At 46.6% G+C, this 15447-nt stretch overlaps 1 protein-coding gene across 2 annotated transcripts; it reads right to left on the reverse strand.

Moving 5' to 3' along the window:
* Positions 1–7759: 7759 nt before the first annotated feature.
* Positions 7760–15197, reverse strand: LOC120111129 (uncharacterized). 2 transcript variants are annotated; one of them, XR_015967133.2, is made up of 3 exons: positions 14483–15197; positions 11504–11607; positions 8104–8286 (listed from the first exon to the last, which is right to left on the reverse strand). XR_015967133.2 is itself a non-coding variant. In XM_039127640.3 (2 exons), exons 1-2 carry the CDS (start codon positions 15143–15145, stop codon positions 7975–7977), a joined length of 975 nt encoding a protein of 324 aa, XP_038983568.1. In that variant the 5' UTR covers positions 15146–15195; the 3' UTR covers positions 7760–7974. The 2 variants fall into 2 exon arrangements, 1 of the variants encoding a protein (XP_038983568.1); XM_039127640.3 differs by lacking the exon at positions 11504–11607 and having other exon boundaries at positions 7760–8286; positions 14483–15195.
* Positions 15198–15447: the final 250 nt, after the last annotated feature.

A 15447-nucleotide genomic window follows, 5' to 3' on the forward strand; every position in this document is an offset into this window, starting at 1 on the left:
TGCCGATGGAGCACGAGCCGAGCTCGTCCGGTCAGAGAGGACCGCTAATTCATATCCCGACGTCTCGGGCGTCCCTATAGCCGGGGCATCCCGTTGTGGCAGGGCATCCTGACCGTGGTCAGGGTAAGAGAAATAAACCTGACATCATGAGATAATCAGGAAAAATTGGTGAGCTCAAAATGAGTATGCGGACCGTAAGTTTATTATAAAATGGAATTCATAAAACGAGGTTCAATAATTGAACAATGGGGAACCCCTTAGGGTTCTACTGATGGTACACGCGGAGGTTTTCAGAGCTCCAGCTCCGCGGAATGGGCGTCCCGTCTGGGGACTCCAGCTGGTAAGTTCCGGGCCGGCGAACGCGCGTGACTCGGTACGGTCCTTCCCAATTGGGAGCCAGCTTTCCTTGCTCAGCAGGTCGGGAGGCTTCAGCTCTTCTGAGGACAAGGTCTCCTGGTCTGAAAGATTTGATTTTGACCCTGGCGTTGTAGTACTGAGCTGTCTTTTGCTGGTACCTCGCCATACGAACTCGGGCGGCCTCCCTTGTTTCCTCGATCAAGTCAAGGTTACTTCTGAGCTGCGAAGAGTTGGAGCTGGCATCATGACGCTCGACTCTTGGAGAGGGAAGCCCAATCTCCAGTGGGATGACGGCCTCCGTTCCATATGTTAAGTTGAAGGGAGTCTCGCCGGTGGGGACACGGAACGTAGTCCGGTAAGCCCACAGGACATTATATAGGTCTTCGACCCATTGTCCTTTAGATTTGTCGAGCCTGGCTTTAAGACCCTGCAAAATGGTACGATTTGTTACCTCGGTTTCTCCGTTCGTCTGAGGGTGCACGACCGAGGTGAAGCGGTGGTCAATGCCAAGCTCGGAGCAGAACTCTCTGAAATGGATGTTGTCGAACTGGCGGCCGTTGTCAGAAATAAGGATGCGGGGAAGTCCGAATCTGCATATAATGGACTTCCAGACAAAATCCCGCATCTTCTGCTCGGTGATCCGGGCAAGGGGCTCGGCTTCTACCCACTTGGTGAAGTAGTCGATGGAGACGACCAGAAATTTTTTTTGCCCGGCGGCCAGTGGAAATGGCCCTAGGATGTCAATTCCCCACTGGGCAAAAGGCCAAGGGGAACTGATAGAAGTCAAAGGAGCCGAGGGCCGGCGCTGAACATTGGCATTCCTTTGGCACCGGTCGCATCTTTGGACAAAGTCCATGGCATTCTTCTGGAGTGTCGGCCAATAATATCCTTGGCGCAAAATTTTGTGGGCCAGCGCTCGCCCTCCTAGATGGTTTCCACAGATCCCTTCGTGGACTTCACGCAGGGCATAATCCGCCTCTGTTGGGCGGAGGCATCTGAGGAGTGGAGAAGTGAAAGATCTTCGATAGAGCTTTCCCTCGTATAGTATGTACCGGGTGGCGAGGCGCTTGACTCGGCGAGCCTCTCGTTCATCAGTGGGGAGGACTTCGTCTTGTAGATAGCTGATGAGTTCGTCCATCCAGCTTGGCTCGAACTCAGTGCAGAAGGTCTGCTCGGGCTCGTCTGTGCTGGGCTTTTGAAGATACTCCAGTACTGCCCCTTGGGAAGCTCGCTCATACGAGAGGACGCCAGCTTTGACAGCTGGTCGGCCCTGAGATTCTCCGACCTGGCAATATGTTGGATGTGGAAAGAGTCCAGAGTCGAGGCGAGATCCCGTACCTTCTGAAGATACTTCTGCATGGTCGGGTCTCTGGCTTCGAATTCGCCCATAATTTGGTTGACGACGAGCTGAGAATCACTGAAGGCCCTCAAGTCCTTCACTCCTAGCTCCTTGGCTAGCTTGAGCCCGGCGACGAGCGCTTCGTACTCCGCCATATTATTAGAGGCAGGAAACTCCAGGCGCAAGGCTTGCTCGGCGACCACCCCTTCTGGGCTGGTGAGAATGAGCCCTGCTCCGCTACCCCCCGAGTTTGAAGAGCCATCGACATGCAAAGTCCATGTCAAACTCGGGGTCTGCTCCGTGAGTGGCCCTGGCTCGGGTTCGTCCTCGTCCGGTATGGTGCACTCGGCTATAAAGTCTGCGAGTGCTTGTGCTTTGATTGCCGGTCTGGGTCGGTACTCGATGTCAAATTCCCCGAGCTCAATGGCCCATTTTGTGATCCGGCCCGCACGGTCTGATCTCTGCAGGATCTGCTTGACCGGCTGGTCGGTCAACACAGCCACTGTGTGGGCTTGGAAGTAGGGTCGGAGCCTCCGAGCCGAGATGACCAGAGCATAGGCGGTCTTCTCGAGCTTGGCGTATCGGGTCTCGGCGTCCCTCAAGACCCGGCTGGTGTAATACACTGGCTTTTGAAGTTTGCCCTCCTCTCGGACCAAGACCGAGCTTACCGCAACAGGGGAGACAGCTAGATACAAGTAGAGGATCTCACCCTGTTGCGGCTTTGTGAGCAGGGGAGGGGAAGCCAGGAGATGTTTGAGCTCTTCAAAAGATTGCTGGCACTCGTCCGACCACACAAAGTTCTTCGGCTTCTTGAGGGCCGCGAAAAATGGAAGGCAGCGCTCAGCCGAGCGGGAGATGAACCTCCCGAGAGCTGCAACTCGGCCTGTGAGCCGTTGTACCTCCTTGACCGTCCTAGGAGGCGTCATCTTTTGAAGGGCTCGGATCTTCTCTGGATTGGCCTCGATTCCTCGTTGTGTAATGATGAAGCCGAGGAATTTGCCGGAGGTGACTCCGAAAGCATATTTAGCTGGATTGAGCTTCATCTGGTACTTTCGGAGCGTGGAGAATGCTTCATTGAGGTCGGCTATATGGTTTTGTGCCACCTTGCTTTTCACTAACATGTCATCCACGTAGACCTCCATGTTCCGGCCTATTTGATCTTTGAAGATCCGGCTGACCAGCCTCTGATAAGTTGCCCCGGCATTTTTTAAGCCGAATGGCATCACCTTGTAGCAATAGGTTCCCCCATCGGTGATGAAGGCTGTCTTCTCCTCATCTTCTGGCGCCATGCGGATCTGGTTGTATCCGGAGAAGGCGTCCATGAATGCCAGTAGCTCGTGACCCGAAGTGGAGTCCACGAGCTGGTCGATGCTGGGAAGTGGGAAACTGTCCTTTGGACAGGCTTTATTCAGATCAGTGTAGTCCACGCACATACGCCACTTCTCGTTGGCCTTCTTGACGAGGACCACATTGGCAAGCCACTCCGGGTAAGCTATCTCCCGGATGAATCCAGCTTCGAGGAGTTTGCTGACTTCCTCGGCTGCTGCTTGCTGTCGTTCGGGGGCGGCGCCCCGCTTCTTTTGCCGCACGGGCTTGCTGGTTGGCTTTACTTGGAGCCGGTGGACCATGATCTCCGGATCTATCCCCGGCATGTCTGCAGGCGACCATGCGAAAACATCCATGTTGTCTCGCAGGAAGTTGACGAGGCGACCCCTCTCGTGCTCGTCAAGGCCGGAGCCGACCTGCACGGTTAGCTCAGGAGAGTTCTCACGTAGAGGAACCTGAATTAATAACTCACCGGGCTCTACCCGCTCTTTCTGAGGGTCGACCCGCGCCTCCAGAACCTCGGTTGAGGGCTGGTCAGTCGCTGGGGCAGGCACTTCGGCGGGTCGCTTTGCCTCGTGGGTCGCCAGGTAGCATCGCCTTGCCACCATTTGATCTCCTCGGACTTCGCCGACCCCCCGGCTGGTGGGGAATCGCATGAGCAGATGGTGAGTGGAGACTACTGCTCGGAGGGCGTTGAGGCCTGGCCTCCCGAGGATGGCATTGTAGACCGAGGGAAGGCGTATTACGAGGAAGCTCATCCCCACGGTACTTTCACGAGGGGCGAGCCCGGCCGTGACCAGAAGGTCGATCTCGCCCTCTACTGGGACTGAATCCCCAGTAAATCCAACCAACGGAGCATTCATCCTCCGTAGCTGTTCTTTGGTCATCCCCATTTTACAATATGCACCAAAGTACAAAACATTCGCCGAGCTTCCATTATCAACTAAGATGCGCTTCACATCAAATCTATTTATGATCATGGAGATGACCACGGCATCATCATGGGGAGTTTCAACTCCCTCTAAGTCATCGTCTGAAAAGGAGATGACTTCAGAAGCGCGCGGGCGCTTTGATGAGGTTTCTCCCTCCGAAGCTTCTCCAGCCGAGGCCCCTCGGATAGTGTTGATGACGCCGGCAATGGGCCTGTTGGCATTCGAACCTTCAGGCTGTGCTGCTCCTTCGGCGGGCTGCTTTTCTTCACGCCGGCCTTGCACAAACCGATCGAGCACCCCTCGGCGGATGAGTGCTTCGATCTCATTTCGGAGCTGGTAACACTCCTCGGTATCATGACCTTTGTCCCGGTGGAAACGACAATACTTCCGATTATCGCGCCGGGTTCGGGTATCAGGCTTCGGAGGTGGGAGCCGGATGCGATCTCGACTCTCGATCTCCATGAGGATTTCGGCCCGAGGGGTGTTGAGGGGAGTGTATTTTTCATACCTCCCTTCGGGTGCACGGGCCTGCAGTGGGAACCTCGGGCGGAGTGGTGACCTCTGCTGTGGCGGCCCCCTCAGTCGGGGTGGACTCCTCGGGCGGGACGGATTCTTGGCTTGTCGCGGAGACGGGCTTCTGGGCTGGCCGCGCTCCTCGCGGCGCCTCTTCTTGGGGTTCTGCTCGGTCCCGCCCCGCCTGACGGCCACGGCTTCCTCAGCCTTGGCATATTTCCGGGCCCGAGCGAACATTTCGGTAAGGTCCACTGGGAAATTCTTCTCGATCGAGAAGAGGAATCTGTAGGACCGGGCTCCAGTCTTCAGCGCCGACATGGCGATTGACTGGTCAAGCTCCCGGACTTCCCATGTTGCGGCGGTGAACCGGTCCAGATATTCCTTGAAGGACTCTCCCTCCTTTTGTTTGATGTCGAGGAGGGAGTCGGATGTCCGCCGCTGGGGCTGGCTAGCGGCGAAGTTGCCAGCAAACTGTCTGCCGAGCTGCTCAAAGGAGGAGACAGTACTCGGCTTCAGCCCGGTGAACCAAAGCCGGGCTGGTCCTCGGAGTGTCGCCGGGAAAGCCTTGCACATCATGGCTTCCGAGGCTCCTTGTAGGGCCATTAAGACCCGGTAACTCTCCAGGTGGTCAAGGGGATCAGCCTTGCCGTTGTAAGGCTCCACCTGGGGCATCTTGAACCGGAGGGGAACCGGTTCATCTTCAATCTCCTGGGAGAGGGGCGACTTCGTATTGAACTCGAAGTCGCCGTCACGTCCCGATTTTCTCCCGTGGAGTGCCTGGATTTGGCGCTCCAGCTTCTCGACCTTCCTGTCGAGTTCATCATTCTGGAGGATCGCTACAGCGGTTCCTCCGGGTGCAGGTTGCCCTGGAACCGACTCAGCTTCTGAAGGTTGTGGCCAGCCTCCGTGGCCTCTGACTGGGTGCTCTCTCCAGAGGGAGGCCTGGATTTGAGAGTCCGGACCTCGAAGAGGAAGCCCACTTGTAGGGGGCTCCGGTTGAACTGGAGCCGGGGGAGGCGGTGCTGCTGGAATGCCCCTAGGTTGCAAGCTTTGGACGGCGGTAGCCAACGCCTGCACTTGCTGCACCAGGGCATCAAATTGTTCCGGTTGAACTTGAGGTGCTGGCTCAACCGGGGGTGGTGAGTTCCGAACGGAACATTCTGGGCTTGGTGGAGGACGTCGAGAGGCGTTGGAAGCCCCTTTACTTCTTAGCTTCATGGCGGCGAACTCGGGCCCTTCCTCTAGCGCCAACTGTTGCTGGAAATTGGACCCGGGGGCCGCCGCGAAGCCAGGGAAGGAGGAGCTCCGCTGCTGCAGGAGGCGGACGGCGGTGCGCCGGCTGGCTGCGTCCTCCGCCGCGGGGGGTGTGCGAGTCCTGCAAGGAAAACCGGTGGCCGGGCTCCCCGGCGCCGGCCCTCCGATGCCTAAGTCAGAGGGGGCAAGTATGTGGAGAGAGCGGGGGGGGAGTGTATGGAGAAGACACAGTATTTTATCAGATCAAGAAGACAAAGAGAATGATGTCATCTATTGTGTCTGTGCTTCCCGGATGGTTCAGTCTCGGAGATCTGTTTCCGTTTTTTTTCTCCCTTTTCCTTGGTTCTCCCAGGTTCCCTTTTATAGGAGGGGATTACGTTACCTGGGAGGTAACCGGGGGATTTGTCCCTGTCTGTAGTAATTGGGCACGATTTGGCCCATTTATGGCGTAGTGGAAAACAGGGCCGAATCAGACCGGAACCAGAGAGTTGTCACGGTCGATCGGACCTGTTGGAGTGGTTGAACCGCCGGCCGTAGCGGGCCTGGGGTCTGTGGATGGTGAGTGCATTTATTACCGAATGAACCGGCGGTCAGGTAGAGCCATGCGCTCTGATGGTTCAGTGATCCGGAGATCGTCTTGGGCCGTGTTCATTAAATGCCTGAGTGCATCGGAGACTTGAGGGAGTCTCATGCATTAATGGCAGATCGTGCCGAGTGCCTGCTGAGATCTTAGGCCTTGATGGCTTGGAGATAGTGGCAGGTCGCAAGCCGTAGGAGTTGTCAAGTCCCTTGGACTTTAGGCGGAGGTTGAACATTTGGTTAAGGCATCGGCTCGGCAAGGGTGCCGAGCCGAGCTGGTCGCCCAATGGGGCGCCCTGTGGCGGGGCTGCTTCGAATACTCCTGGTCGGCGCCCTTTAGGCGAGCACCTTCTAGCAGAGCGCCTCGGCGCTGTCTTTGGTCGGCGCTGTCTAACCGAGCAGCTTATTTTGGTTGGGCACCTCTTGGCGCGCACTCTGGTCGGCGCCTTCTAGTCGAGCGCCTTCCTGGTCGGCATCCTTTGGCCGAGCAGCTTTCTGGTCGGCGCTCTTCGGCCGAGCAGCTCTCTGTTCGGCACTCCTTGGCCGAGCAACTTTCCGGCTGGCGCTCTTCGGCCGAGCGCCTCCGTGAATGTATGACTTGGGGTTCTTCCCCCAACAATACTTAATTTCAATTTTCTAAAATTTTTATTCTAGGTCCTTAATCTCAACTACTATTTTATATTTAACCCTTCATCCGTACACGTAATTAGCATAACTGTTACAAATAACAAGTCTATCTATATACAAGGACTATCTATTGATGAAAGCAAAATTTGTGGTAAAAAAAAAAGAGGCAAAGTTCACCGTGGACCATATACTAGTGCCACACTAGCACTGTATTAATATGGTATGATATAAAATATATTTGGCATATCAAATATCAGTATGCTACCGATACCGAATACCAATGCCAAACCGGTATAGTATTATATCCCATACCATACCGCTCAATTTGAACTGGTAAGTGAACCATGAAAAAGAAAAAACCTAAAAAATAAGGAAAGCTTAACATGATAATTGGAGACAGGGAGGACTGGCATCTAAATGACTTGTCCAACAATTTTCAGTTCCAGGTCACAAAAAGCTGCTAGATGAGGAATGTCAAAAAAACAAATTGATGGAATATAGTAAGGAACAAAGAGATTGGTCTCTGACAATAAGTAGCAAGGGAGAAATATGTCAGTCACTAAGAGGTCAGCTAAGCCTTAGTAGACTTCACGCGAAAAACATAAGACAAAATATTGTATCTTATGCCTGCTGCCATGGGAGCAACCATGATGAGATGGATCTTTCATCTCTCTGTATTGCCACGAGCTAGTTGCTGAAAAATTATTTTAATAAACAAGCACCAACCCACCACAGAAGAGGATCCATGCCTTGGATACAAGATTGTCCATTCTGGAACCACCACTTGCAGCATTTGCTGTATCCCATGCATGATCAGGTACAGAACTCTGAATTGCACAAATATGTGGATAAGATAAATATATTTGACATTAACACGATTTTGCCCTAGGGTAACAGTTCCCCTAGTGAAGATAACACAGTGGTGGATTGACAAGATAGGGTAGGTAAAACTATGTAGTAGGAATTTCATTTTTTGCAAAATCACGATTTGGCCCCTGAAAAAACAAGCCCCCCAATGAAGATTCCATAATGGTGTTGCAACAAAACTCACTCAGCTTCTTTTTGATCTTCATCCTCCTGAATCCATATCTTTACTGTCTTGTCCTTACCAAGTGCCCCCGAGGCAACCACGTTCTCTGATGGATGGCATGAAACGGCAATTACAGTGTCTGTATGACCTTTCAGTTTCTGGACAATTTTTCTTGTTTGGAGTTCCCACAGGTACACACAGTTGTCCTCTGAACCGCTAACAATGTACTTCCCATTTGTGACAGAGAATGCGGCTGGAATGCAGAACTTCGAATTGATGTGTCCAGTGTATGTCTTTAGAAATTTACCTGCTGAGAAGTTCCAAAGCCTCTGCAAGCAACAGAATCTGAATGTTGAGATATGATTATGAGACAAGATGCATCACGATCTAGAACCTGTTAGCCGTATAAGATGAAAAATCTAAGCTTTTAAGATCTTTAAACCTATGAACCGTCAACCTGTTTCAAATACAGTGAATGTTTTTGAACCCACTTTGGTTTTGGAATTATGAAGGAATGGAGATGCTTTCGAACTTGATTATATATACAACAATATATAAAGCATACCGAAAGCTTTTTCTTCTATTTCTTTTGTAAATAGAGTTTCACCCTATTGTTCCTCTCACTCAGTAGATAGTACAGATAGCATATGATTACATACTGGGATCTCAAGTATCCAAAGACAGTGAGATGTTACAGGAAAATACAACCCCATATGATACAATATTATCTCTATGTCGGAATAAATGCCGCCCTAAGAGTATAACTGAAGGAAATGCATTCACTTGAGGCAAGTTTTTAGAAGGCATTTGACCATTTGAAAAAAGGAATAACAATGCTGGAGCGACCTTCAACACTAATTTCATTTTTGCAAAATCACGTAGTCTCCCCTTCACAGAGAGTACCTGTGTATTTCTTTTATCTTTTTAACCAAAGGATTGACATATTTAAGTAGGAGCCCTTTACTGCTCCGCTAATAGTGGAAGGACCAGTTTGCTAAACAAGCTGCCATCAATATTGAGCTTCAGTCATCGCCAAATAAGTGGACTGTCAATATGGTATTGAAAATGAGATAAGCAAGCATAACATGAATTTAAAATCTTATTTCCACATGAAGGATAACAGCTTCTTCTTAAGGTCTATTCCAATAAAAGTAAGATGTTTCATTATTTTCAATAATGTGCTTGAGAATATCTTGACCTCTAGAAAATCTGATTTCCTTCCCTTCTAATAACTCCACAGTGTTGATGAAATCAAATTGACCCTGCTCTACTTTATAAGCATGTCCTCTCCATTTTATAAACTTAAGGCATGACCAACAAGACATGCATAGACGTCTAATGGTGAATAAAATAGATAATTGCACATTTAACTAGGAATGCTTAAATGACTGGCTATTCCACAATTCTTTCAACAGAGTACAAATACTTGGATGAAGGTTTGATGTCGGTTATGCTTTTTAATAATTCTCACAAGTCACATAAAGTTTATCAGTAGCCAACTAAGGAAACAATTTCACCCCAGGTATAATACGACCACATGAAGCGTAAACTAGAGTATTTGAAAAGGTCTTAAACAAAAGGAAATTTGAAATATAGTTTCGTGTAGTACAACTACCTGAAATACTGCTATTTGGCAAACTTCAGAACATTACAAAGTTGATATGATCATCAAATTCCAGTTTGATTAAATGCTGCTGAAGTCCTAAGTATTATACATATCTTTATCATACATGTTCGGACAAAGCACCTCCCAAACGATCAGGTAAGAGTATATTAGCCAAATAGCACATAACATTAACAGCTTACATATCAACTTGCCTCGGGGCTCGGAACCAAGGAATTTAATAATAAATAAAAAAGCACTCTATCAGAATGTCAACATGGAACATGCTCCTTAAATACACTCTTCCATCAGAAAAATTCTTTCCGCATAGCCAAAAGGATAGGTATTTTTAGCTATGTTGAAATATAAGCAAATCACTCTTATATATCTTCTGTGAACGAGTTTCTTACACCTTCATTATGTAAAAAAGATATTGTTCTGGCTACTTGTCCAGAATGCCTTTTACAGATGGTGATTTTGTAGCCCTTCTACTTAAACTGTAAGGCCAAAAATATGTTGCTCAAGTGTATTAGCTAGTTTCAAGTAGATGATATTGGACTTCGCAATGTCGAACTTTTAGTCCATTGCAATCACCAAGCAAATTTTTGAAGTCAACCATGCAGCAACTATAAAGATTCCAGTGCAAAATGAACCTTTCGGTCTGAATGCTCTTGTAAGTTATGGGAACTAATCAAAGAGAGATTATATTAATTTGATCATCATACTTGCAGTAAGATGTCTGAATATGATAACATACAATAGATTCATGACAAAAGAAAAAGGCTCATTGTCAGAAAGTAGCAATAAGATATAATCATACAATTGAGAATACCAACAAAATCATCAAATTGATGGTTGATGTTGCCAGATCAAAAAAAAAAAGCAGAACTTCACGCTACAAAATTCCATTTAAGGATTGAAAGCCAGAGTCGAGAGGGAAGAACACAGAACTATTTTAATGGTTAAAGATTATTTAATCGATGCAACACATAGACACTGATTAAATGATAAACATGGATAAACTTTGTTATAAAAGCATGAAGCTTGAGTATTTGCCTACTTAAGAGGCCTCTAAAGTCCAAAATGTTGCCTGCTTAAGCACTAGAAATTTTAGCCAACGCATGGCTTCAAGGATGCTAGAACTTCTTATAAGGCAACAAGATATGATTTTATCTATATATGGTTGAAAAATTAAGAATATGATAAGAAATTAAGCACGGGGGAGAGAGAATTTAACCATAATGGGACTCATAACAGTCCGCATAAGGTAAAACATCTCTCAAATGGAACGAATAATCCCAATTTTTCAGGGATTGTGAGCTCCAGATGGTCTCGAACTCTCGATCCCTATAACTTTTAGTTCTCTCTCCTCTCTCTCTTTTCCCCTAAATTTTATTCTAATCGAACCACACCTTATCCAAAGAATAATGTACCCAGCCATCCAACAGGCCCTAAGCAGTTATTGAAGCATCAGCTGCTCATTTAAGAAATTAAGCAAAGCACTTGAACAACTTAATTATTTTTTTATGGCAATCCTATGTCTAGTTTCCATCCAATGGATCAGGGTAGTATTCTAACCTTCATTATCAAATTTTGTAGGGGCCCTATGGTGATATATGAGATTTCTTACAACTGTTCATGGTAAAACCTGATTGAAAAGCAAGGGGAGATTGTTTCTCACGAAACTCATTTTTCAGTCATTTTTTACAAAACAGGTTTTCTGAAAGCAAACAAACAAGTACTCTTGTAAAAGATATTTATTTTAATTTTTGTACAAACCTATTTTCGTATTACCTAACAACCAGACAACTGCATAATACTGAATGGTGAACTTGAAGGCAGGACAATTTGTTAAAGCATTTTGTATCATCAAACTTTCTTTTCATTGATAAATCAACCAATAGAAATAAAGTGTAAGATAATCTACAATGCATATAGCTTACAGTGTCCCACTGAGCTAACTGAACTTCTAAGATATCCTCCCTTTCCAGCTAAGGCTTCCGTGAGGTCTGCCTGCTACAACCAGACAACAATTTCATTGCCTTCGCTGCAGATAAAATTGGCAATTTTCTGTCAATGAACTGCCAAGAAGTGGCTATAATGCTTAAAACCTTAAAACGAGTGTCTTTGAGACCCTCCAGCATGTGTTGTCCAGCACTTACTAAATCACAGAAATAAACCAATCTTTGTGTCCCAACTATTTTGAACAGGCTAATGCAACTTCTTTTCCACAAGCCACCCTAATCCAGTCTGCAAGAAGAAAAAGAATGCTGTCCTGGGTCTCCTGCTCATTGTACTGTTTGTTCTGAAGAGTTTTGCATTTTAATCTAACCAAATACACCACAGCTTTACGACCACCAAGACATCCCAACCTCTCCTAATCTGGAGGAACAGAAGGAGTTTAAAGATAATATGTTTAAGTAGGCACTGCTGGAAGATAGAGTCTAATAGAAGATGTCAAATTGACATCAAGAAGGTCCAATATAGTAGGAAACTCTCTATATGGCTTCCAGCTGAGTTTGACAGAGTACAAAAGAAGGATGACTGTTCCATTATCTCTTCAGTATTTACAGCATTGAAAAATGAAATACTTCACCATTCATTCCTATCAGAGTCTACAAGTTGTCAATGCAAACCTTTTCAAGATTTCCTTCACAACGTCCAATCATTCCTTGAATTTTCTCTTTCTTTAGACCCTCCTAAGCATATTGAAACCCTCACATTGCTGCAGCCATTTTCACATCTTTGTTGCAATTTATATATGCTAATACTATCTAAATCAATTCTTAATTACTTCAACAAATTTACTCCAAGATTATCCTAAACTACTCATACTTAATTCAAAAGTTCCTACTCTTGCCCCACATTAATCTAACTGCTCTCATATCTCCTACGCTTATCTTACATGCTTAAAACTCTAAATTACCCAATGTTGGTCCTGTAGAACATAGTTGACCCTGCAGTCAAATGTAGCATTTTACCTACAAATCTCAAGGCAACTTAGTGACTATATAAAACCCAAGGAGAAACTCTCCAAATCATAAAGCTCACTTCAATTCTATTAAAAATGCATCTTTATATCTCCATCTCCAATGCAATCCAAGATAGCCATGATTGCACTAGTGTATCTCTAGACGATCAATTTAATTGTGATTTCACTCACACATCTATTTCAAATATAGTTAAAATTCATGGTTAATCCAACCAGTCATTACTTCAACTAACATACAATCCTACTTTTGTCAAAGAACTAACAGTATTGTCCACAAATAATATAGCCACAGCACCTCTTCTTCTCCTCTTTCTCTTCCTCCCCTGCAGCCCACCAGCAGCACCACCACCACCTGCCGCCACCATAACCACAACCACCACCTGAACCTCCACCGCCACTAATGACCCCTCCCCACCATTTTGACATTGCTATGATTCTTGATAGCAATTTTTCCTCTGATTAGAAGATAGGATGAAATATTTTTTTAAAAAAATCTTTCGATTATAACAATTTCAATTTAATTCAAATCTGCTAGTTTTTAAGACATCTATATCATGTAGGCCTTATCTCACTCCATCATAGTCCTCTTTCTTTTTCTCAGATCAAGTAGTTCTGTGTTCCTATAAATCTCACATGATTGAGACTCCCTTCTCCACCATATGCAAAGTTCAAACATATAATGCTCTGAATGTATAGTCGTCATTGATATGTATTGAAGATTATATTCATAATTGTATCTGATTATTTAAAAACCTTTGCCAATATTAAATATTCTATTCATACCTTAATGGATGCATTTTGAGAACAGCATTGATTACCAAACAGGTTTTCAGTTTTAGATATAAGTACAGCAATGTGTACCAAACAGGTTTGAGATTTTTAGTTTTCAGAAAGAGAAACCAAAACTAGTTTCAGTTTTTGAAATTCTGAGAACTAGCAGCCATGGTGAATGCCACATTATTTCAGACCAAATACACCGGTTCTATTGGAAATCCATTCCTAAATACATGCCAAAATAAGTCATAACTCATTTGACCATGGGTTCATGCTTGTTTCAGATGTAACCAATCAGATAATGATGAGTATTGCTGATTTGATGAAATGAATTGCAGCAGAAACTTAATATAACTGAAAATATAAAATAAAGATGAGCTGGTCAGGAATGGGGAAAACAGGCCAAATCTGAGAATGACTCAAATTTGCAAATTCCACTAGCTAATTTTCAGATGAAACAATTCAGAGCCTTAGACACTCAAAACAGGGTCTCCAGGTGAGATGCAAAATATCTTGACAGCCATCATATCTCACGCCATATATATAAGCTAGACAACTGTAATACAATAAAAAGAACTAAAGCGGAAAAAGTACCATATAAGCTAAACATAAGCTTGACTCTGAAAGGAACTCCTACAGAAAAACGATTCACTTACTTCTCTGCATTTAGGTAGTTATATTATCTCATTTTATCTTTGGGAAGAGTAGATGCTCGAGATAAGACTCGATATTTCATGATAAATACTGATTCTTATGATTCATTCAGCATCCAATAAATATTTCTCCCGTGAAGGGGATCCCAGATCTTAACATTCATAGCACCTAACAAACCTAAATGCATGATCCACAAGTGAACATGGACCTACCACAAAAAGAAGTTTCTTTCTCTCTGCATTTAGTTACTTAAATATCTCATGTTGTTTCCAGAGAGAGTTGATGCTCAAAGGAAGACTTCAAAAATCGACGTGCGGATTGCCTTTTACCTATTTTTGTTTTCAAAAATATGATCCCCAACCTAAAATTCACCACTCCACAATCAATTTTATTTGGAATCAGCACATAAAAAGCGAATCTTTTCTACAGCAATGCAATTTTCATTACTCAGTGAATGTAAAAATATACTGAAAAATGAATAGAAGCTAATGATCAACCATACCAAGGTGCTATCGAGAGTGGCCGCGAGGACGAACTTCCCATTGGGCGAGAACTTGACGAAGGACACTGGAGGGCTCTCGTCGTCGATGAGGGTCTTCATGCAGTGCCCGGTTGCCGAGTCCCAAATCCGGCAGAGCCCGTCATAGCTGCTGGAGACGATGAGGCTGCCGTCGTGGTTGAAGTCGACGGCGGTGACGGGCTCGGAGTGGGCGGGGAGGACGCGGAGGCACTTGCCGGACTTGACCTCCCAGACGCGGACGGTCTCGTCGAAAGAGCCGGAGGCGATCATGTTGGACTGGGGGTTGAAGGAGCAGCAGAAGGCGTAGTTGGTGTGCCCGGTGAAAGTCTTGAGAGGGGCAGCGGTGGCGAGGTCCCAGATGCGGATGGTGCGGTCGTCGGAGGCGGAGCAGAGGTAGCGGCCGTCGGCGGAGAAGGAGACGTCGGAGACGCCCTCGTCGTGGCCAGAGAGCTCAGCACAGAGGGAGAGATCGGCGGTGGACCAGACGCGGAGAGTCTTGTCGGCAGAGGCGGAGGCGAGGAGGGAGCCGTCGGGGGAGAACTTCACCGATGAGACGGCGCGCTTGTGGCCGACCAGGGTCTCCCGGAGGACGTAGGGCTGGTGGGTGGCGGCAGCGGCGCCGCCATCCGTGGAAGCGGCGGCCATGGACGGGGGAGGGCGAGGGTTTGGGATCCCGGGGGTTCGGCGAGGAGGGTTTAAGGCTTTCGGATGGGGTTTTAGGGTGCGAATTGGGCCGAGTTAACCCGGATCCAAGTTTTCTACAAACCACAAAGGAGGAAAGCCCAATTGTGGTTTGCACTAGACCAAGGCCCTGCCGAGCATCGCTTTTGGTTTCCAATTTCCAGTTTTTATTTTAAGTTTTTTTTTTAGCGTACATACTTTTTAAATATTAAAATTTATGTAAATACCCTTTTAAACCAATATTTGTATATGTATCCTCATCAAGA

The sequence above is a fragment of the Phoenix dactylifera genome, chromosome 7, assembly GCF_051530095.1.
Source record: "Phoenix dactylifera cultivar Ajwa chromosome 7, Ajwa_hap1_PhDact_Kaust_v1.1, whole genome shotgun sequence".
NCBI lineage: Eukaryota > Viridiplantae > Streptophyta > Magnoliopsida > Arecales > Arecaceae > Phoenix > Phoenix dactylifera.

What these genes read in the sequence shown, in the direction of transcription:
- LOC120111129 (XM_039127640.3), bottom strand. Translation starts at nt 15,145, where the DNA reads ATGGCCGCCGCTTCCACGGATGGCGGCGCCGCTGCCGCCACCCACCAG. An exon ending in CCACTCTCGATAGCACCTTG is followed by an intron (nt 8,287 to 14,482) that starts GTATGGTTGATC and finishes TGTTGCTTGCAG; the next exon opens with AGGCTTTGGAACTTCTCAGC.